The sequence below is a fragment of the Euphorbia lathyris genome, chromosome 9, assembly GCF_963576675.1.
Source record: "Euphorbia lathyris chromosome 9, ddEupLath1.1, whole genome shotgun sequence".
Taxonomy (NCBI): Eukaryota; Viridiplantae; Streptophyta; class Magnoliopsida; order Malpighiales; family Euphorbiaceae; genus Euphorbia; species Euphorbia lathyris.
The window spans coordinates 78,957,969-78,983,062 of NC_088918.1; the positions used below are offsets into that span (position 1 = coordinate 78,957,969).

At 36.1% G+C, this 25,094-nt stretch overlaps 2 protein-coding genes and 1 pseudogene across 2 annotated transcripts; all 3 read right to left on the reverse strand.

The window, feature by feature from the left end:
• Positions 1-887: 887 nt before the first annotated feature.
• LOC136205442 (exocyst complex component EXO70I) lies at positions 888-4,063 on the reverse strand. Its single transcript, XM_065996030.1, has one exon. The coding sequence runs from the start codon at positions 3,751-3,753 to the stop codon at positions 1,753-1,755; it is 2,001 nt and encodes a 666-aa protein (XP_065852102.1). The 5' UTR covers positions 3,754-4,063; the 3' UTR covers positions 888-1,752.
• Positions 4,064-7,823: 3,760 nt separating this feature from the next.
• Positions 7,824-14,128, reverse strand: LOC136205847 (disease resistance protein RUN1-like; annotated as a pseudogene).
• A 504-nt stretch (positions 14,129-14,632) lies between these two features.
• On the reverse strand, positions 14,633-24,841 carry LOC136205848 (pentatricopeptide repeat-containing protein At5g14080-like). The gene is made up of 6 exons (XM_065996670.1): positions 24,559-24,841; positions 20,755-20,872; positions 20,302-20,549; positions 16,638-18,345; positions 16,154-16,436; positions 14,633-14,770 (listed from the first exon to the last, which is right to left on the reverse strand). The coding sequence occupies exons 2-5, from the start codon at positions 20,828-20,830 to the stop codon at positions 16,174-16,176; spliced, it is 2,295 nt and encodes a 764-aa protein (XP_065852742.1). The 5' UTR covers positions 20,831-20,872; positions 24,559-24,841; the 3' UTR covers positions 14,633-14,770; positions 16,154-16,173.
• Positions 24,842-25,094: the final 253 nt, after the last annotated feature.

Here is a 25,094-nt window from a genome sequence, read left to right on the forward strand (position 1 = left end):
CTGATGGGCAGTCGGAAAGACTAAATCAGTGTTTGGAAAACTATTTGAGAAGTATGAGTTTTCTAGCTCCTAAACAGTGGGCATCTTGGCTCAGTTTAGCTGAATTTTAGTATAATTCAAGTTTTCACAGCTCTATCAACATGTCCCCCTTCCAAGCTCTCTATGGTTTCACACCTACTCTACCGGTGCTTCCCTCTACTCCATCTCTTGTTGCATCTGTAGCTGACATGCTGGAAGTTAGACAGAGAATGACCTCTTTGCTCAAGGAGTGCCTCACATCAGCACATAATCGCATGAAGCAGACAACTGATAAAAGGAGGACAGACAGAGAATTTGGGGTTGGTGACTAGGTCTACTTAAAGCTACAACCCTATCGTCAATCCACAGTGGCACCGCGGAAATCCCTCAAATTTTCAGCTAAGTATTATGGTCCTTTTCAAGTTTTGGAAAAAATTGGCAAGGTAGCATACAAACTACAACTTCCACCTACATGCAGAGTTCACCCTGTTTTTCACATCTCCTTACTTAAGAAACGCCCTACCCCTTCCACCCCAGTTTTGACTACCTTGCCACCTCTTAAGGATGACACTTTTATTATCCACCCTGCCAAGGTCCTAAACACTCGGAATGCTGTGATTGACAACCATGCTACCCCTCAGTTGCTCATCCAATGGCTCGGTTTGCCTACCATCGATGCTACATGGGAGGATACAAGCATGATTGCTGCTCAATTTCCTGACTTCTACCATTCTTGGGGACAAGAATGTGCTAAAGGGGGTGGTATTGTTACGTATAAACGTAGAGGGCATTAAGATTAATTATTGATATAATTGTATTAGCTTTTATTCTGTTATTGTATTTGCTGTTATTTGGTTATTTTCCCTAATTGTGCTGTCAAGGTTGTTAGAATCTTGTACTAGCAATAGTACTAGTTGTTTGTCCTTTTGTGTAACTGTTTTGCCACCCCATAGATGTACAACTATTTATGGGAGGCCTATCTCATCATGGTACTCATTATTATGAAATCAATGATTATTCTCTCTCTCTTACTCATTCCTCTCTTTTCTGACTCTTCTCTATTCCTAAACCCTAATCCTTCCTAAAATTCGATTCTGCCAGGCTCATACCTGACAGTCACCATTTTGTTAATTATTTTTATAGATTTGTGTTGCTTTGGACTTTAATATTACAATATTGTAAAGTTCAAGGATTTTTATATCAAGAAAGGGAGTTTAGGGACCATAGTATTAATAGTGCTACAGTTTAGGGGCCATAATTTACCCATCAAATAAGCCATAAATTAGGTAATTGTATGTACAAAAAGGAAAAACAAAGGCCTAATACATCTCTTGCCCCTAATACATTTGTTGCTGCCCCTGTACTCCCCAAAACTTCAACTATCCTTGAACTTTCAGAAGTTCCAAATGACCCCATTCTTGTCTAATTGCATTCGATAACTCCCTATTTCTCAATATAATTTTTTGGATGAGGAAAATCTGAGACATTCTACCACGTGTCAAAGTGCTCGCCACGTGTCAAAAAGAAATAGCTAAATAGACAAATAATTAGGAACTTTTGAAAGTTTTTGGGTAATGCAACTGGACAAGAATAAGGGGATTATCTAATGCAATTAGACAAAAATAGGGGGTCATTAGGAACCTTTGAAAGTTCAGGGGTAGTTGAGGTTTTGGACCGAGTACAGCCGCAACAAATGTATTACGCCAAAAACAAAAACTGATCTGAAAGTGAAAATTAGATAGCCATTAGAGTGAAGTGATGAATCTGATCTACTTCTATATTTTTCACTTCATCAACCCAATTTGTTTGTTTAATGGCTCCATACATTCTTATCTTCGGCTGAAACAGTGAGCTTAACATACTTGCTAATCCTTGTGCTGTGTATTTAACTTCCTCCTCTCCGAAACACCCGTAATTCGTCAACCATTCTCTATAAAACGGCAAAAAAGCTTGCATTCCCAGTTTGCATATCTTCAACCTCAGTTTCTCATCCGAAACCACCCATTTCGATTGCTTCTCGTACATCCCGTCCAATGCCTCGTTGAACTCTTTAAGTCTCTTCTTCACTGTTATTGCACACGTTAAATCTTGATCTTGATCTCGCCCGAGAATCTCAACAATCTTTCCCCATGTTTCTTTCAAGTAAAGCTTCATGTAATAGTCCTTGTATTGATCGTGAGCTTCGATCCACGAATCGCCCATCAGAATCCCGAGTTTCGTGGTTTCTAGGTTGCAGAAATGGGAATGGTTGTTCATCATGAAAAGGTACAAAAGTTGTTTGTCTTGATATGCGTTCGACCATGTCTCTAAGTTTAGGCAGATTTCTTTTATGACGAGGTTTATGTTGTGGAATAGGATTGTGTCGTCGTATTCTTCGTTTTTCCAGGTTTGGTTAATGGTTAAAATCTTGATTAGTAACGGCTTGTAATCTTCGTCTAGAAGGTAATTACAGTAGTCTGTTACGAAACTTACTAGCTGAGGAACACTTCCGTCTGACGGAGACGAAGATCGCCTTTGCGTTTTTACTTGACACGGTAATTCGAAGAATATCTCACAAGCACCGGTGATAACTTCCCTGATTAGTTCCCTTGTCAGGTTTCGGATTTCCGTGCATTCTTCGCCTGCGAAAAGCCAGTTGAACTCTGACCGCAGCTGGTCTAGACATTCGAAAACGTCGAGCAGCTTCAACAGCTTGACAGGATCTCTTTTGCATTTCGTAAAATTGATTCCGAATTGGAGGAAATTAATAATTCCAGATTGATTAACAATCTTGGCAAAGCAACTCATCCAGATATCCGATCCAACGTTATCGAAAACCTCTTTACAGAGCTCGTATTCACCTCTGAAAACGCACTTCACCGAAAACTCCAAATGCTTACACCATTCGTTTATAAAACCTTGAATATCTTGCACATCATCTGATTCTGTTACTGATAAGTTCAGATAACTCAAATCGAGACCTTCTAAATTCGTTCTCACATTCCTGCTTCGGATTTCCGCGTAACCCGATACGCAATCTGAAATCACGCTGTTACCATTCAGTTTCTCAAGAATAGCCTTGAGTTTCTGCAGAACAGCAGCAGGAAACGGCGACCAACAGTTTTCCGAAACGAGAGTCTTAAATTCCTCTTCAAGCTTCCGAAACGCATCAGCAAGGATCCCGCCGTCGAAACGAGCTCGTTCTCCGGTTACTTTCAACCCTTTGAGAATCCGTACGCACATGTTTATCTTGTCGAAATACAGATCATTCGAAACCATTTTTTCTTCCAGGATTCTCAGAATATCTTCCATCCACTGAACTGCTAATCCACAATTATCACCAAGAAACTTCAATGCATCTTCTAACTTCTTAATCAGGATTAGATAAGCATGAAGATCGGACCCCGGGTTCTCGGACAGCACCGAATTCTCCATCTGCTGAATCGAACTGCACATCCTGAGAACCGCCATTGCCGGGCAAACCAAAGTATCAATCTGGTCTTTGATTATTGCAGAAAAAGTGGGATTTTGGATGCTGAGATGGGAATTAAAAGAAGAATCAAGAGATGATAATTTTTGGGTAGTTGAATTAAGAGAAGAGGCTATAGATTTTGAATTTTCTAAGGTGTTCTTGAGTAAAACCCTAGCAGAAATTAGGTTTTCCATGATGAATTTTTTTCCCCAATTTGAGAAATTTGGGGTAAATTGGGAAATTTGGATCTGCTTTTTATGTGGAAAATGATTGATTGTGTTCATATTTTCTGCACCAAACTCACCAAATCAAGTGAAACATTATTCAAACCAAACACTCACTTGCAAGACAACCATCTATCTATCTATCTATCTATTTTTCATGAACAAACTTCAACCACCATTTTACCTTTTACAATCAAAACCAATTCCAAAAACTCAACCTTAACCCAATTCCAAAAATTTTTATATCATAATCGTGTTAATCTGATCGAGTTAATATCGATTTCGTATCGTCTTGAGTTTTTAAAATACTAAAACAGTTTATATCTTTATATCTACTTATCAATTTATTTCCTTGGTTTTAGTAGTAGAGGTGGCAATTATCGGGTTCTTGTCGATTTTGAATTATTACCAATACGAGTCAGTCTTAACCCAATTCCAAAAACTCAACCTTAACCCAATCCCAAAAACTTTCATGTCATAGTTATGTTAATCTAATCGAGTTAGTATCAATTTCGTATTGTGTTGGATTTTTAAAATACTAAGAAGTTTATATCTTTGTATCTAATCATCAATTTATTACCTTGATTTTAGTAGCAGAGGTGGTAATTATCGGATTCGTGTCGATTTTGAATTATTGCCAAAACCCAATTCCAAAAACTCAACCTTAACCCAGTTCCAAAAAAATTGGGTTAGTATGATTTCGTATTATGTTGGGTTTTTAAAATACTAAAAAGGTTTATATCTTTGTATCTAATTATCAATTTATATGGATACAAAATCAATTAAACTTGATAGGTTAGTAGTAGAGGTGACAATTATCGGATTCGTGTTGTGTTGATTTTGAATTAGTGTCAAAATGAGTTGACTTTAACTCAATCTCAAAAAAAATTGTGCCATGTGTTAATCTAATTGGTTTGTGTTGATTTCGGATTAGTGTTAAAATGAGTCTAATATTAACCCAATCTATCTATTTCTCATAAGCAAACTTCAACCACCATTTTAGCTTTTAGAATCAAAACCAACTTCAATTTCTACAAAAATGGGTTTTTTAAGATACTAAAAAAGTTTATATCTTTGCATCTAATTATTAATTTATCTGGGTAAATTACATCCATGTCGAATTTACTCATGGCTACATACGGTATGGTCGCTAAAACTTAAATAAAAGTCACTCAATTTTACATTTTTTAAAATTATAGCCACTAAAATTCAATTAACGCTTCAAAATGACAATTGATGATTTTAAAACAAAAAATTTTAAGAATTGATAATATTCTTCAAAATTGACCAGTTGTTTGGCCAAACGAGAAAAAGCTCTAGAAACGGTGATTTTGGAAATAAAAAAAATATGATTTCATTGTAAATGTCATTCTAAATAATTTTAATTTTTGAACATTTTTATTTTGAGGTCAGACATTTTGAGGCATTAGTTAAATTTTCGTGGCTATAATGTTAAAAAAGTGTAAAATTAAGTAATTTTTATGTTACGTTTTAATATTTAATGATCATACTGTGAAAATGAGTAAAGTTAAATGGCTATGAGTGTAATTTACCCATTTATCTTGATATAAAATCAATTAAACTAGGTCTGTTAGTAATGTTAAAATGGGTTCTTTAAAGACTTATTAACGTTACTCATGGACCATGGTTTTTAGCTATTTGATAATATTCGCATCCTGAACTATTCAAAATGTTTATTTTTGTTTTCGGATCTATTATTTGGTAACGTTTGCTTTCTGATCTATCCAAAATAAGTGAAATCCTAACCATATATTAATTTTCGATAGATCAAAAGTCAAATGCGACTAAATAATAGATCAGAGGTAAAGACTAACATTTTGGATAGAATATGAACTAAATATTATCAAATGATAGGCCGGGGCTAAAAATCAATCAATCACAAAAAAAAAAAAAGCCTAATACATCTCAGCTTTTCAAGTTGTCCAAAAATTTGAGAATAAATAATAATGTATTAATAAATGGGTTGGATTTAGGATTCGTCTTAAAATCTCAAGTGAGCTCACTTTGACCTGATTTTATAATATTTTTAACTATATATATATATATATATATATATATATATATATATATATATATATATATAATTATGTGTAATATATTAGAGTAATAGATAAAAAATAGAAAATTACAAATTAAGAATAAATAATAATGTATCTAATGACATAATTAGGTGGTGCACTTTAAAAAAAAAATTACTTCTGTCTGTACTCTAAAAAGAAATACTCTTACAAATTACATAATGAAAAAAACTTAAAAAAATTAGTATCAATAAAGACTAATAATAAATACATTAGATTTTTTTTTTAATATTAACATATTAGATGGGCCGGACTTGAGAATTACTTTTTATAGTCTAGTCTAATCCGGTCCGAGAACGATATAAATATAGGTGGATTGGGTTGGACTTGGACAAAGTAATTATATGTAAAGCCATCCAGCCCGATCCAACCATGACATTAGCAACCAAGAGCAATTTGACTCGTAACGTTGATAAATTGGATCAATTTGAAAAATAATTCATCGAACTGTATTCTTGGTCATGAATCTTATCATCCATATTCCACACGTGCAACATTTTATCACTCATTAGTAACAGATAACAAATATATATAGATATGAAAAAATTTTTAAAAATATACTTTCTTTTATACGAGTTGGACAAAAAAAATCATATATTTCGCTGAATTTATAAATACTAACCTCTAATTTATTACTAAATCATAAAAAAATATGAAAAGAATTTAGAACCAATGAATATGTAATTGGTGCAGAATAAGGAACAAATATTTGTGTTTTATAATAATGTTTGAAATTGATCCAAGTTGTCAATTTTAGAGGTAAAATTGTTATTTGCTGCCAACGTTATGATTAAAATTGCACCAATTTAAATATTAAGAGTAAAATTGCTCCTCATTGTAAATGTTAAGAATATTTTTACCCATAGCTCTTGTTTGACGTTAAGGGTAATTTCTTTTTTTTTTTACTTTATCCCTTTATTTTTAACTTATCCTTTAAAAGTGGTATATGAAATTGAGTGTAATCAAGGTTGAAGAAAACAACATGGTCCCAAATGATAAGAAAAGAAACAAACAACACATGGCCCAAAGTCCAATAATTGTATACTCAATTAGATCATAACAAAATAATTTAATATTTCAGTTCGAATCGAACTAAATTTATCAATTTCATACTAATGAATAACTTTACTAATTTTATATTATATTTTTATTAATTTTTGATTGACTAAGCAAAATTGATTATTTTTTATAGGTATAATATCCATTCAGCTTCTTAAACTAAGGCTTCAATGTCAATTTGGAACTTAAATTATCAAAATCATCAATCAAGTCCTTGAACTAATAAAAAATCATCAATTGAATCCTCATTCTAAAAAAAAATCATCAATTGAAGTCTCATAGAAAACCATTCGGTTGAACAGTTTCAGATCATCTTCTCCAAATACATTTTGAACCAATACAGAGATTATTACAGTCTATATCAAATAGGCACCCATCTGGAAAAAAAAAAGGAACGAGTGACATAATATGAAAAGGAGAAGGATTAACCATTAATCTAGTTAGAGTCAATGGAAATGAAGAATATACAACTAATTTACAGGATGGGTTATCATTTCTTAAAATATGTCTGCCTCCTTTATTTCGCTAAAATTTGGAAGTAATTACTTTACCCTTTATTCTTCTATCTACCAACTATAAGCACAGATAACTGGCTAATCAGTTTTAGAATTACCAATGCTTTTTTATGTCTAGGAATATAAAATTCATGTTCTGTCATAATATTCCAGTCAAATAGAGGAATTAAAATTACCAAGATAATTCATCTAGACAAGACAATGAAGTGTTTTCCAATATAACAGCACAAGCAACATAATATAATAGTTCCATATATGAAAAGAATTCCATAGGAAAATTAATTGTTAATACAAAATACACAATATCAATTTGTACACATTAGAATATTTATTGTTGTGTAAGATAAATCAAACAGAAAGATGGAATTCAGTGCTGTGCTGTCCAACAAGTAACAAGGAAACGGATCTTCTAACACAACCAAATATAAAATCTTTGTGGGTCAAGGAAACAACAGAATTTGCAATAATCATATTTATAAAACTAATGGCATATCTACCTTCACAAACATAGTCCCCCATAAACCATGACGTGTAAGATTGCTTGAAATAGTGAAGCTCTTGAAGCACTCCATCTACAAGGAGATAGCAAGTCTGTCTTCCCTAACAAATAAATAAAACATGTTTTGTGGCACATAAATGATTAGACTAGCAGATAACTCTCTTAATAAATCCATGATAAACATCAACTTTATTGGAAAAAAATGAAGCCATTTCATTTATGCCTTCCCACCACCAAGCCATTTCAACCTTCATAAAAAACCAATGAAGAAATTTCACAAATCTTATCATGAATACAATAAAATTTCACATGTCATAGGATCGCAAGCAAGAGAGTAAATCATAGAGCAAAGAAAACAAGTGTTGTTGATCATTGCATCACATGAATGAATCATTTAAATTGAGTGAAGAGGAATCTTCTAGATTCAAATTCACCCAATATATGGTTAATAACAAAAAATAATCACAAGAATAACATTAATGCAGGCAGGCAGGCTTGCTAGTTAAAATGCACAAACAACAGTGGCTTTAAATTATCGATGCATAGTCACTTGATTAAGCCAATAAATATGGTAACTTAAGTACTTAACTCTGAAAGAAAGTTGATCATATAATGACTGAAATCTAGATATAATCATATTATGCAATCGATTTCAAACAATCGAAAACAGTCTGAAATAATATATGAAACAACCAACAAATATGTCCAAAGGTTTTGTCTCAACATAAATACACTTCTATGACCTCAATATTCACATTTAATGACCCAAATCATGAATGTTCTTTAAATCCCAAAATTTCTGTAATATTCAACCAATCATATATTATTTTCAATAGCCCAAAAAATGATAATATGGCTCATGACCTCTAAGTGCTGAAAGAGAATTCAGTACTATCATGGTTGCATGTTCAGTCATAATCTTTGAATTTATTACCATTTATAAGATTTTCATCAAGGCTCTTACTAGTAAAAGAATAATGCAAAAAAACTTCAGACATGGCCTGCATACTTATTATATACAGAAATGGCCTCCACATAAGGAACAGTTATTGAAATATATATGTTCTGTATAATTCATATTTTATATTTTAATTGTATTTAATAATTATTTTATTTTATTAAAAAATACAAAAATACAAATTCGATTATTTACAACCTTGATTTCAAATTATTATATATAGGATGAAGTAAAATATTAGGCATATGGTTACAGTACAATATTAGCATTAACTTACACGTGGACGCTACACGAGTTTAGGTAGGTGACGCGTACATGAAACCAAACTAACGGAAATTTGACTTTTGTTGGATTTGCCGTTAGTGGAGTATGAAATCGTTGCCTACAATGTTTTGTATATGGAGCAATTTCAGCCTCCATTAACAGCAGTTCCACCAGGATCTCATTTTCCATTAATTTGGTTTCATATCTACACCATCTAAGCTCAGACTCCACGTGGACGCTACTGGAGCTTAGGTATCGCAGATATAGAACCAAGGTAACGGTAAATTGACTTCTATTGGATAATGCCGTCAATGGAGTACAAAATTGCTCTATCTACAAAACTTTAGTACCAACATTGCATGGTTTGTTATACGGAGTCTAAACTTGTTCTCCCCCAATAATTATAAAGTAGCACTTTATCGAGTTAAACAATAAACTTTGTAGTTCGGTTAATTTGCAAAACAGTCCGGTGATATAAAACTTTACAAATAGGGATCTATGTTTTGTGCAGTTTGCAAACTCAAATGTTTTGTCAAAAGTTGTTGTCGCAAATATTTAACCCAAAAGAGGAGAGATTTAGAACAATTAAAAAGACTAACTTTGCCAATTACCTAATATATAAGGTTTGACTTTGCAAAGTAACTAAACCGCAAATATTGTTTGACTAAAAAATTGACTCACACAGCTTTTAACTGCAAACTTCACACAAACATCAGACCCCGTTTGTAAGTTTTTAAACCACGAGACTGCATTTGCAAATCGGACAAACCACGAGTATTACTTTTGCACTTTATCCCATATGATATAAATGCAACAAAACTGAAAATCATATCAAATGGGTAGTATTAAACAGATTAACTCTATAAATAGTGTTGTCGAATAAAAAATTGAGAGTCGTACCTGTAAATCGCAAAAAAACTGCAGTATTTTCTGTTGACAGAAGTTCATCATCATAAGTTTCAAGTAGAACACAAATTGCAAATCCCATCCATCTGTTGTTGAACCAATGTGGAGGCAACCAATCCCTTGATAGTTGAACCATTCTGGAACTTCATTTCCAGCTAAACACATTGATACATGAGAGCTTCGACTGTACAAACCCTGTATTGAAATGAAAAACTATATCAATTACATGATTCTCTATAATAATTTGAATCAAAAGCATCCGTGGTTACTGAAGTACTGCGATTGTGCTCCGGTGATTCAATTTTGTATCAATAAAATCACTGAAGTTTAATTTCGGTGTCAATAAAGTCGTTACAATCAGATTTGAGGAAAGAGCCAATTAACATGGCTAGTCAACCTTAAGTCCTACTTGGGAGTTCATCTTCATGAACATTTTTATCACGTGTCAACTACGTGTCTGCCACATGGAAATACGAAAATCTATGTTGCATGGAAACTCTTCTTTATTAGAGTTTCCACTTTCATTTCCACTACTGTATTTTTTCAGAAATCGCGTTTGCTGGTGTACGTTTCCGTGCAACATAGACCAAAATAAAAGAAAGGAAAACTTACTTTAGTGACTTCTAGCAGACAAATGCAACACTTCAGGGGTGCATGATTTTTTTTTTCATTTTTCGTGTTGTCACGTGGACATGTGGCAAAAGTGTTGATGAATATTCTCACATGGAGATGAGCTGGCAAGTAAGACTTTGGGTTGACTCGTCAGTTGAACTTTCAGGTTGGTTTTTTTTTTCTCAAATCTGACTCAAGTAATTTTATTGACACCGGACTCAAAACTTCAGCGATTTTATTAATACAAGTGAATAAATGCACATAAATGCAAGACTTTAATGACCGTCGGTGCATTTAACCCCTAAAAATTTATGTTTTAAGGGATATGGTATCAAAATAGGGCTAATGTTTTTGGAGAAGTATCAATTTAGGCTCCAGATACAAAATAGCACTAATATACGCTTAACGTCTCAAAAGGTACCAATTTAGGTCTCAATAGCAGAAGGAGAATAACGTGTCATGTTCTGTTATCGAGACCTAATTTGGTGCCTTTTTTAAAAGGTTAAGCCTACATTGGTGCTATCCTGTGAGCCTTACTTTTCCAAGAACTATAGACCTGTTTTAGTACCTTATCCCTATAATTAAAGGTCAAATGTTTACTCCTATATTGTGAATCCTAGCTCAATGTACTTCTTTTCAAGTAACTATCAATGTACAAAAACTGTCGGTATTTAACGACAAAATTCGGGCAAGCGCCTTGAAAAGAAGTACATTGTGCTAGAATTTCAATCATTTCGATCGTGGGATAAGAATAACATTGTACCTTTTTTGCACACTAAGATTTATACTACTCGCTTCAATTGATGTTTGGGACAAAATTGAACCTTATCCTGAGTTATGAAATTGAAAAATGTGTAGAAGGAGACCTGAGAGCTGTGCTTTAGCAGATAATGCAGGTAACTAGTCAGCCTGGAGAATGCTGAACTCCTCTTCCCTTTAATCTCAACCAACTGGATCCGATTTACAAACGTCAAAGGTGAATGTTTCGGATCATCTTCAGCACTTAATCCTTCAACACTCAGACGAACGACAGTTGATGAAAGATCCGGTAGAGTTTGAAGCCTTTCGCAATCAGGAAACTGAAGGTTTTCGAGTTCATAATGTCTGCTGATAGTGTTAGGCAGGGAAGTCGCCAAGGACAAACAACCAACCGTGCTGAGATACAAAATACTTGATGGAAGATCCGGCAGTGAATTTCAGGCTCCTGCAATTATCGACTGGAAAATCTTCGAGATTCGTAAGTCTGCTAATGCTTTTGGGCAGGCTTACACCACTAAGATTGAACGCTTGCAGCAACAGAAAGCAGCTCAAATCTTTTGGCAGCATGCCTTCTGCCAGATTGCAGTAGCTCAAATTCAATGATCTTAAAGTGCATAGAACTGATAAAGAAGGCACAAAAGCCGGTAGATTTAGACTCCGTTTCGGGATTAACCAGGAAAGAAGTAGAAAATTGGTATATGTAACTTGTTTTGAAGCAACTCCACCAATGTTAAGCTTCTCCAAACACGTCATTTCCCCCAATTTTTGTGGAAGATCATCAAGATTTGAGCAGCCTTGCAAGTTAAGCACCTTAAGGCGATTCAAATCGCAGATGGTGCTTGGCAGCCTAACCAGACTTTTGCAATCCTTCAAATTCAATTCAACCAGCCTTTTCAGAGCTCCAATGGATCGGTGAATCTCGTATATTCTTATGCAACCTTCAAGATTCAGCTTTTCAAGATTCTGAACTTGTTCAAAGTCCTTTGTCTTAATTAAGTTAACAGAGAAACTAAGATCAATCACCTTCAACATCTTCAATGCCTGTAAATAGTACACAAAACATTCTAAACTCAAAGTGATCGTAACTCAAAATTTCTGGCAATGAACACGAAAGACAACGCTTACTTTTATTCCCTTCCACAAATATTGAATGTTGCTGGACTGCAAATGGAGCTCAACAAGTTTGTCTGGCTGGAAAGTTGCTGGAAGGGATTTGAAAGGATATCCATCCCAGTCAAGATATCTCAACTCATTCGAAAGGTAATTCAGACTGCCCGAAAGGCGTAAATTCCCGAGTTTAAGCAACCTAAGATTTCTCATATGTTGTAAGGCATTTACACTAAGATGATCATCTTCTTGCTCACAGGAATCAAGAACTATGCCTTCAACCTCTTCAGTTCCCTGTACGTATAAAATCGGGCATAAGTACCGAAATCTCAAGCTTGTACCCTTTTCATAACTTGTTCCGGACATAAGCTGTTCGGACAAATAGGTCTTGAGATTGTCAATTCAAGACAAGTCACACGAGTCAAGAAACAGAACGATAAGTCTAATACATGCATCAACTCGTGCTTTTTCTCTATTCGAGTGACTCGTCTCGAGTTGATAGCATCACTATGTGATACATAAAAGCAACTTATTATGGTATCATTTGATAGAACATGAAAGATAAGTACGGAAATCTCAAACTTGTACCCTTTGCATAACTTGTTCCGGACATAAGCTGTTCGGACAAATAGGTCTTGAGATAGTCAATTCAAGACAAGTCACACGAGTCAAGAAAACAGAATGATAAGTCTAACACATGCATCGACCCGTGCTTTTTCTCGATTCGAGTGACTCATCTCGAGTTTATAGGATCAGTATGTGATACATAAAAGTAAGTTATTACCATGATAAACAACCTTATAAAGCCAGAGCCTACTCCGTCTTCCTGGTTCTTTGTAGGAGGATCGTCGAACAATTTCTTGCCCCATTTCTTTGAAAAAAAATGCAATATCCAAGAATATTTTCTTCTCAACTTCCTCTAACCCATCAAAACTTATGCAAAGCTTATCCAAGATTTGCTTGTTAGGAATTTCAATCAATCTCTCCAATGCACTTTCCCACTCATCAATTAACTTGCCAAACAAAAAACAACCAAGAACATCGAGAGCTAACGGAAGTCCATTAGCATAACTACCAAACCGATTAGCTATCTCTACATAATCATAATCCGAATACTCACTCTTAAACGCTTTCGAGCAAAAGAGACTAAAAGATTCATCACGATTCAATCCTTCAACTCTATATATATCTTCTCCACCCCATGATCCAACAACAAATGTTCGTCTGTAGTTGTTATAATGATCCTACTTCCGTAGCCAAACCAATCATGCCTACCAGCTAACGACACTAACTGCTTAGAATCACTCACATCATCGAGAACGATGAGAACCCTCTTGTGACGAAGACGGGTCTTGATCTCATTCATTCCACTATGTGTATTCCGCACTTTTTTTACATCTCTTTCCATTAGAGTTTCAGAAAGGAGTTGTTGTTGTAACAAAATCAGACCGAATTTCAACTCGACTTCTCTAATGTTTGCAAGAAAACAACTTCCTTCAAATTGAGTAGATAGTTCTCCATAGAGTGCTCTAGCAATTGTGGTTTTGCCTATGCCTCCCATCCCACAAATTCCTATGAATTCAACATTATCATCCAATTTCTCTTCTCCTATACACAAGTTGTTACAATTGAAAGTTGAGGGGGGCAGTTGCAACATTTGGACAAGTTCAGGGGGTTATTTCTGTATTAGGCTTTTTTTTTAAGTGAACTGCTATTTACCGCTTCTAAATTACTTATCACCGTCCCCTTTTGACATTTTTGCCCTTCTCATAATTTCAACCCAAACTATCCAAACCTCTCAAATCCTCTCAACCTTTTTTGGATTTTCAAAAACACGACCTAAAACGTCATGACACCAAAACCCAGAAAGGGAAAAGGCTTCATGAGCATTCCGGTAAGATTTAATTCTTAAAATTTGTTCAAAATCACGAGTTCCGTCTCCGAAATCGGAGACGGAACTCCCCTAAACGGGTGCGGATCCCGTTCGGACTCTGGGCGGAATGCATGAACTATGCGTTCCACCCATGGCCAGAAAGGATCGCCGCACCGTTCCACCGATCTTCTTATTAGAGTCTCTTCAAAAGTTCTCAGAACTCCTCTATAGCGTTCACCCCGTGAACATCTCAACAACTTCTGCTTTCCCCCATGTTTGTGCGAAGATATTATTAGCTCAAACCCATTCTGAATAGCCACCTTTTTTTGCCCATTCAACAGCATCATGACACGAAGGGAAAACGGTGTCCGTTATGAAACGGGGACTGTAATCAATGCCGTCGGTATACCAATTTTCTAACGGTTCCTGAATATACCAAAAATGCATAATAGTTGTTAATAAAGTCGGAAAAAATACAAAAATTTACGTTTGATTGCGTTTCGGCCCTATTTTAAGGGGAACGGGCATGCCACCTGTTTCACCCCAGGCCGGAACGGGCAGCGCACGCTGCCCGTCCCACGGGCCGAACGGATTTCCTAGAAAAAATCGTCGCATCTTACTCCGATTCCTTATGAAAGCAGGGCATCCCAATTCGATTAAATGGGATGACAGTTTTTCATTCCAGCATGCGCCATCCGTTCAGACAAAAACCAACGGAAAAAAAAAATTAATTTACAGATTTTAGAAATTTTTTTAATTGTAGGATCGTAATATTACCTTGTGTTCGAAATCGTCTACTTCCGGAATGCTCGGTTCCCTTTTTGTAAAATTCAATTTTTTGCTCGGGAGAAAAAGGGAGAGAGAGGATTTTGAGTTTTTGGTTACAAATAATGAAAATGGCGGAAACCTCCAAGAGGGGCGGTAATAAGTAGTTTAGAGGCGGTATTTAGTAAAACCCTTTCTTAATGGTTTTCGATTCTTTTTTACCTTCAATTTTAACGAAAATGATAAAATTTAAACACTTTATACATATAGGTTTTCCCATTATCTGAAATTCTTAGGATTTGTCAGTAAAAGGTTAAATAATACGATGAATGAGAGTATATAGTACAAGTCCAAATAAAAAATACATGGAGTAAATATAAGGGGAGATGACTACCATCCCAAAAAAAAGTCTTTTCTTTTAACCTTCTATTTTTTATAATACCACTTTCTTTTAATTATTTCTATTGTACCAATTTTAATTAATTTGTGTTATCCTTAATTAGTCAACTCAAAACAAATTATAGAAATATTAAATTTGCAGAAACATGGAATTAGGGGTAGAGTTGGTTTGTTCGTAAGGATGGCAACGAGTATCGTACCAGCGAGTACCCGACACTACCCGTACCCCGTATAAAAAGGTATGAGACGGGTATGGGATCAAAACCATTATCCGTTAGGGTAATGAGACGGGTATGAGAATATCCCCCAGGGTACCCGTTACCCATCATAAATTTTTTATATATTAATAAATATCATTGTTTTTTAGATGTAAGACGTGATGTTTGAACCCCAATATTTTATTTTTCAACCATTAAGCTAATTTATTCTTATTAATTAAGGTTCACTTTGTTCAATTTTTAAATAGATGATTTATTAAATTTATATTTTGCTAAATTTGTAATATTTTTTTTTATTCTTAACAGGTAAGGGTACCCGCAAATTAAATGGAACGGGTATGAGATGCAAAAAGTATATCCGTTAGAGTAATGAGACATGTACTAGTAATTAAAAAATAAAAAGGTAAGGGTTTGGGATTGGCATTACCCGTGTATACGTAATCATCTTCAGCAAAGCACACACAGTTCAGACATTGCCTGAAGGAAGCTTGAGAAAGATTCCGGTTTCGAAGAAGAAAGCAATGAAAAAAGCTGTGAACATATGGCTTGGAACAACAGAGGCGAGGCCTCTTGCATCCTTTGCAAATGGTGGACAGCAATGTAAATCTCTTCAGCATCGACAATGCATTTTAACAAAGCAACATGGGCATCTGAATGTCTTATGTCATGAGCTAGGCCAGTGAGCAATTCAGAAGCTTTATGAAATTGACCTACATTGTAAATTGGTGAACATAGAATATATTAGTAAAGCCTAGTGATGATTGAAAACCAAGATACATGATGATTAAGAGCACTAAGGGCATCGTGAGGTATTGGGGTCCAGGTCCAAGGCACATGTGTGCCAAAAAGGACCAAATTTCATAACACAAATGAACTAATAATAAAAACTACTTAAGGTATGTATAGCATACCTTCACTGCAGAGGCTTAAAATGAATGTGCTCAATATGCTTTGTGCCAGCACCAAATCTTGACAAATCAATTTATTGAAAATTTCAAAAGCAGTGTCGAACTTGCTTTCTTGACAAAGCCCCTTTAGGAGAGATGTGTAAGTTGTAGCATCAGGTGCCACCCCTTTATCCAACATGTGATTAAACAGCCTGAATGACTCTTCAACTTGAGCAATTTCTGAAAACTTTGAAATCAGAATATTATATGTTTTTAAGTTCACTCCACATCCAACCACAAACATCTCATCCCAAAGCTTCTTTGCAGGACGCATTTGATCTTCTCTACAGCAAGCTTCCATTAATGAATTATACATTGAGATATCTGGACCAAGCCCTTTCCTCTTCTTCATCTCCTGAAGAATACCATAAGCTTCTCTTACTCTGCCAACCTTGCAAAAGAATGAGAAAACCACATTGTAGGTGACGATATCAGAGAAATAATCTCTTGAGGACAAGATTTGATAGACTTGCAGCATTTCATCAACCTTTCCATGCCTAGATAGATTTCGGCTTAAGTTGTTCAATGTTAAAAGACTAGGTAACACCTCTTTTCCTATCATGAAATGAAAGAATAACATTGCAGAAGAAGGGTCAATGCTTGAAACTGATCCTATCAATGCATTCAATGCGTCAACTTCTATAGGAAAATTACCATCCACAATCACTTTACCTAATTCTTTCGCTTCAACTATCAATCTTTCCATAATCAAACTCAAAATAAACTCTCTGTAATCATTACTCCTTGGTGCCACCCCCAGCTTTCTTTTCATCTTCAAAACCCTATGCACATCAGCTGCATCCCCCGAGGATCTAAAAGCTTCAGCCACAATCCTATATGCAATAAAATCTGGTTTACACTCCCTAATCCTTAGTTCATTCAGTACCCACACAGCCTCACTTAACCTAGAAGCCTGACAAAGCCCATGAACAATCAAAACTGCAATAACGGGCCCGTTAAAATTTGAACTACTCTTTCTAGCTTCATCTAACAAATGCAAGACTACACCCAAATCGCCAGCCCTACAAAACCTCCATATAAACACGCCCAACCCAACAGTGCTAAAACTAACTCCTCCCTTAGCCATTTCATCACACACCTTCATTGCATTATCAAAACACCCCTCGGAACTCAATACAGCTAACAGAGAGTTACATGTCTCGGGCCCAAAATCTAAGATGTGTGATTTAACCTCGCTGAAATACAAATATGCATTTTGGGTTTTTTTCGCTTGGATTAAGGAGTTAATAATGAAACGGTAAGTTGAAGAATTGAGAGTAAATTTGTGGGCTTTGACTTGCTTTAAGATAGTGTCAATAGAGTTGAACTGGCGAGAGAGATACAAAGATTTGAGGATGGATTGATAAGTAAGTGAGGTGTGCGAAAAACCAGGCTGCTGCGAGGACCAGTTGAAGAAACCAAGTGCAAGTGAGTGGTGATTTAAGAGGCAAGGGTCGATCACTCGGGCCACGAGAGAAGGATTGATCGAGTCCCGGCAACCGATTCCGTGTAGCACTCGCTCCAGTGATGGTGTCCATGATCCAGTTGGGATTGAGTTCTTCGACGCTGAAATTAGAGCTCCGCTTATCCGAGTTGCTAACTCGGTTGCAGGTTTCATAAATGAAGAACAGGCAGAGACAGTTAACCCAATGCCTGCATTCTTTCCGAAAACCTAAATTTTTGAACAATATTAATCATCAGACAGCACCTAAATATGATAAGGAAATACATACCTCCTGCGTTACTAATACATAGCCATGTGTGACAGAATCAATATTATTATTAACACACAGAATCTGAACCACCCATGGTTTCATCCGATGGCAGATCTTGAGTGGGCCGAAACGAGGCCCACCGCCGCCTCCCAAAAACCACCAACCAGGACGTATAAGCCCAAAGGGAAGAACATTTCTGTTGTCTTCTTAATGTATTTTATTTAAATAAGGGATAAGGTCCAAAAATACCCTAACATTGACAGCTAGGAGCAATTTTAGCCTAACGTTGGCAACCAAAAGCAATTTTACCTAAGTTGGGTCAATTTCATTACTGCACGAGTTGCATATCACTTAGTTCTAAAAAAATGTTTCACAGTTTTTGCGGTTTAATAATAGAATTGGAGGTTAGTATTTTTAAATTCGACGAAATATTTGGATTTTTTTATCCAACTTGTACAAAATACAGTATAATTTTTTAATTTTTTATTGTTAGAGCATAAGTCAATGTAAATAATGAATAGCATGCCTAAGGCTGCTAGAGCTGCTAGTAGGGTCAGTTTGTCTCCTTGAAGGAGAACCTTGTATATATACATGTATTGCTCTTAAATAAAATATATTTATGTAGGCTCTTAATCTACATGGTATCCCATGGATTCTCTGTATTTTCATGGTCTAAAACATTTATTTTTATTTTTTTCACGTCAATTCATGTGTTTGTGATTTGTTACTAATGAGTGATAAAATTATTCACATATGACGTGTGGCTTAATACATCATGCGTCCCCTGAACTTGTCCCAAAACTCCAACTAACCCCTGAACTTTAAAAATATTCTATTGATTCCTATACTTGTTTAAAGCTATGTTGCACGGAAACTCTTCTTCATTAGCATTTCCGCGTTTCGTATCCGTTTCTGTTTGCATTACGGTTTCCTAGCTAATTTTTCTTAGAAATAACGTTCCCCGGTATCAGTTTCCGTTTTTGTTTCATTTCCCGTTTCCGTGCAACATAGGTTTAAAGTGAACAGTTAAAACCCTAAAATCCATGTGGCAGAGTAAGGAGAGATTTTGGGAAAGTTGAAATATGTACACTTTAAGCAATTAAGGGGCGCTAATAGATCACCTTAAGAAAGTTCAGGGGGCTAAGTACCTTTCAGAGAGTCAATTGGTGACTTTAAGCCTATGAAGCACGGATTCTTCCCCGGGTCGCCGTGGCCGTGTCGGACTCGCCGGACACGGGGACTCGGCGGGACACGGATGGGACACGGAGGGACACGGCAATATGTAAAAGTTTAGGGATTGGGTCAATAGAACATTTTTAAAGTTCAGTAGTCAGAGACAAGTTCAGGGGGTGCAGGATGTATTAAGCCTATGAAGTGAAGACGACAAGATTCATGACTGAGAAGATAGTTTGATGAATTATTTCACAAATTAACCCTTAGGGGTAAAATTGTTCTTGGATGCCAATATTAGGGGGTAAAATTGCACCATTTTAGACATTGGGGTAAACTTTCAACTAGCTGTCGATGTTAGGGGTATTTCTGCACCTTATCCCTTTAAATAACTAAAGATATAATAGACCATTTGAGAAACATTTACTCCCAAACTTTTCAATATTGGCAAATAATTCTGTAAGTTTACTGTCTTTCAATATCAGTTTACAATTATGGTCATCTATTAGAAGATCTACTTTATACAATGGTTAAATCCTAATAATTTGTTTGATGAAAGAATGTCCAAAATTAGAAAGTTGAATGATCTTGTATACAATTGATCCCCTTATTTTCTTCCCAAAAATCTCAAGCAAATATAAGACATTGAACTTGTTGATTTGCTTTATTATATGCATAAAGGCATTAAAAGTAGTTATAATGATCAGAGAAAATATAGTTAAATTGATCATTAAGTACCATACCAGTCTTAGTGCAGCACTTCTTCCAGCCTCATCCCCACTGTCAATTACATAACGAAGAGCTCCTGGAAGAACCTTCCAAAATTCACCAACAAACTCTGAACCTTTTCGACGACTATTCTGCAAAATGTCATTCGCGAGATAGAGAAAAGCCAATCTCTGCTCACATGGAGAACAATGGAACTGCCTGTCCCATGTTTCAACAACTTGCTTTGCTTTATTCATATGAAAAATGCACCAATGTGATAAAGCTTAGGTAGTCAAGGATACAAATTAGGAAAACAAGACGCATAAAATCTAGTGAAAGTTTAAAGTTAAAATTGTAATTGGAAAGCAGTAGATAACACATTGTCACCAATCGGGCTTCAAACATAGATGGCTTCCCATCTTAATTAAAGCTGCCAATTAATATAAATAGGAACAGAGGCACATTGACCATTAATATAAAAAGGATACTCTCTATACTTGCTTGTGAAGGGTTGAGCTTGTCAAGCTTTTCCACTAAAATCTGTGGATTAAATGAACTGCCCATTGATTCTCCCAATAAATTATGCACAAAGCAGACCTTTGAAAACTAAAGCGGCCGTCAAAAGGAAAAGGAAAAAGCAAAATAAATCAGTCACAGCATGAATCAAAATGAAATAACGAAGATAACTACGCAGTATACAAAAATAAATAAATAAAAATAACAAAAAAAAATGAAAATTTCCAAAAAGATAAGCACCTCAAATCAACAACAACAACAACAACAAAGCCTTAGTCCCGAAATGATTCGGGGTCGGCTAACATGAACCATCATATAAAACCGTGAAAGTCAAGTCGTGTCAGCGACACAGATTCGCTCCCTCCAATCCGTCCTATCCACTACCATATTTTCCTCAATTCCCAGTAAACTCATATCACTCTCGATCACCCTCCTCCAAGTTTGCTTAGGTCTTCCCCTACCCCTCACCACTACATCCCTTTGCCACTCTTCGGTTCTCCTAACCGGCGCATCAAGCGCTCTACGTCTCACATGGCCAAACCACCTTAGTCGGTTTTCTCTCATTTTATTCTCAATAGATGTGACCCCTACTTTTGTCCTAATTATTTCATTACGCACCCGGTCCTTTCTCGTATGACCACACATCCATCTCAACATACGCATCTCCGCCACCGACATCTTATGGATGTGGCAGTGTTTCACTGCCCAACACTCCGTACCATATAACAATGCTGGTCTAATTGCCGTCCGGTAGAATTTTCCCTTCAATCTATTAGGCATGCCGGGATCACAAAGGAAACCCGTAGCACTCTTCCACTTCGACCAACCAGCTTTAATCCTATGAGCAACATCTCCATCTACTTCTCCATCCGTTTGGATAATAGATCCTAAATACCGGAAGCAATCCGAGGCCTGAACAACTCTCCCATCTAGGGTGATTGTCCCTGCCTCCCTACTCCTACGGCCGCTAAACTTACACTCCAAATATTCTGTCTTACTTCGACTCAACTTAAAGCCTCTAGATTCTAGAGTTTGTCTCCATAGTTCCAACTTCCTCTCCACTCCTTCTTTCGTCTTATCAACCAACACGATATCATCTGCAAACAGCATGCACCATGGTATACCATCTTGAAATGAACTTGTTAGTTCATCCATAACGATGGCAAAAAGAAATGGGCTTAGTGCGGAACCTTGATGCACTCCAATCGTAATAGGAAACTCTTCAGTCTTCCCAACACTAGTACGTACACTCGTGCATACTCCCTCATACATGTCCTTTATGATGTCAATATATTTCCGCGAAATGCCTTTCCTTATCAAGGCCCACCAAAGTACTTCCCTTGGTACCTTATCATATGCTTTCTCCAAGTCAATGAAAACCATATGCAAGTCTTTCTTCTTATTTCGATAGTGCTCCATTAATTGTCTCATTAGATGGATGGCTTCCATAGTTGATCTTCCCGGCATAAAGCCAAACTGGTTTTCCGAGATCTTCACCGTCCTCCTTAGCCTTTGTTCGATCACTCGCTCCCAAAGTTTCATAGTGTGACTCATTAATTTGATTCCCCGATAGTTGGCACAATCTTGGACATCGCCTTTGTTCTTATACAAAGGGATTAAGGTACTTTTCCTCCATTCTGATGGCATCTTATTGTTTCTCCAAATTTTGTTGAAGAACGTCGTCAACCATTCGATTCCTCTTTCTCCCAAACATCTCCAAATCTCAATAGGGATGCCATCAGGTCCTACTGCTTTCTTCAACTTCATCTTACTTAATGCCATTTTGACTTCACCCTTTTGAATTCTCCGCAGGCATTCGTGATTTATCAAATCGTGATGGATACTTATATCTCCAACATCTTGTTGGCGATCTCCATTAAATAAGTCATCAAAATAGGACCTCCATCGTTCCTTGATATCCTTATCTCCAACTAGGACTTTCTGGTCCACATCCTTCACACATTTAACTTTTCCGAGATCTCGCGTCTTCCTATCTCTCATCCGAGCAATTCTATATATGTCTCTTTCCCCTTCTTTCGTATCCAATCTTGTATACAGATCCCGATTCACCTTTGCTCTAGCATCTCGTATGACCTTCTTTACTTCCCTTTTAGCCTCTTTGTATTTTTCGTAGTTCTCGTCACTCCTACATTTCCCCAATAGTTTATAGGATTCTCTCTTACTCTTTACTGCTTGTCGTACTTCTTCTGTCCACCAAGATGTGTCCTTACCCAGTGGCATGCTACCTTTAGATTCCCCTAGAACTTCCTTCGCTACTTCCCTTATACTCTGCTCCATCTTATTCCATATCGAATCTATATCTGAATCCATATTGCAAGTCCAAATATCTTTTTTGGTCATCTCATCCACAAATTTTTGTTGATTCTCCCCCTGCAATTTCCACCACTTAATCTTAGTCTCTACTTGAGGTGTTTGTTTTCTTATACATTTCCTACTTCGAAAATCTATCATCACTACTCTATGTTGGGTTGTCGTACTCTCACCAGGGATCACCTTACAATCAATATAACTCTTTCTCCAAGCACTCCTTACTAAGAAGAAGTCAATTTGGCTCGCATTACCGCCACTCCGATAAGCACCTCAAATCAACACTGACAAAATTTTCCAAACAAAATATGCCATGTTAAAAGTGACTGTGCAATAAGGAAAATGTCAACTTATATTCCTATACAGAACATTGATATCATTTATTGTACCTCAACCCAAAGTGAGCAAAGTGGTACTGCAAGAATAGAAAATGCATTAACATGCATCCTTGTGAAGTTGTAGTTCATATGAGAGGATATTCAAATGTTATCGTCCTCGTATGCTACTAATAGAGAGTCGAGGTTTCAAGTGTACTAAAAGCCTGACTGTATTATTAAGTCAACAATTCCTGAATGATCATAAAATGCAGAGGATAAAGATTTTAAAAACAGAACTTAATAGCTTTAATGATGGCTCAGTAGTCAGTAGCAATGTAAGGAAGTTAAAAAAAAAAAAAAAGACTATTTACTAGATCACATCAAGGGATGAATGCAACTAAGGTTGATCTTATTGTCCTAGGATAGGAGTGAGCAGACAATCACAACACAGCTGTTGCAGGAAGCATGAAAAATCTTGATCATCGGATGGGACACTAAGGTTCCCAAATGCATAACCACCAAGCAATGGCTTGGTTTGATGGCTAGCAAGCTCCAAGGAGTTCAATCCCGACAACCACCAAGAGTTGGTAAAATGTCGGGCATCAAAAGGCATGTAGGTAAACAAAGATGCAACCGTGTGCAACTACTTTAATGAGAAAGACTCAATTGGTGCATTAAGCATAAACTTTCACAAAATATGAAAGAAAGAACGACCCAAACGCATATTAACAAAAGCACTTACGATTTGCAGATGGCCTCTATTTCAATTTGATTTGATTTCATTAGTTTGAACTCCAAGAACATGCAATTTAAGTTGGGTAAGGAAAACACAGAAAGAGGAAGACTACATCAAGTTCAAAGCCTCAAAATCTCTTCTTTTTCAGTTTTTCTAAGGGAAAGTACTATTCTTCAATTTGTTCAAGCATTTAATTTATTAGCAGATGTTGTTCCTAAAAAAAACGAAGATTACAAAAAGACCCATAACGACAAACACATAGGCTAAATATACAATTGAGCTATACAGACAGGCCTAAGAGAAAAGGCAACAATAATCCCAATTTTAAAGCTAAATTTTCGTTTCCTTCTCCCAGGGAAGCAAAAGAAGCAAGAAGAAGAAGAAGAAAAAGAAACCTGGGTGAGTAAGAGTTGTGGCGAAGAATCAACGGCGAGCGAAGACAGCCCTGGTCGAATTTTCCATCGATTGAAAGAGTTGCAGAAAAGAAAAGGAAAATATCACAATTGTTGAAACTGCAGTCCTTAAGCTCAGGAAGAAGCAAAAGTAGAGATTCCAAATTGCAGAGACCAAGTGTTGCAGTTTAGAGTTTGGGCTTTGAGCTTGAGGGTGGTGTACTTTGCGTTAAACATGTGAACAAATTTCCATGTCTACCCTTTCCAACTATCATTCACCACTGTCTTTTGCTGCTAAAATAAATTATATTTATATAGTTTCACACACCATGATAATGGGTAACTAAAAAATAAAGGCAAAAATCTTTCATTGTTTGGTGTATTAAGTTGTTTGGTGTACTAAGTCATCGATCTTTTATTTAGACACATTGAGTTTTTGATTTTTCATCATTTGGTGCATTAAACCTTCGATCTTTCATTTAGACACATTAAGCCCTTGACCTATGTATATTAGGTCCACAAATTCTAAAATAAAAAAT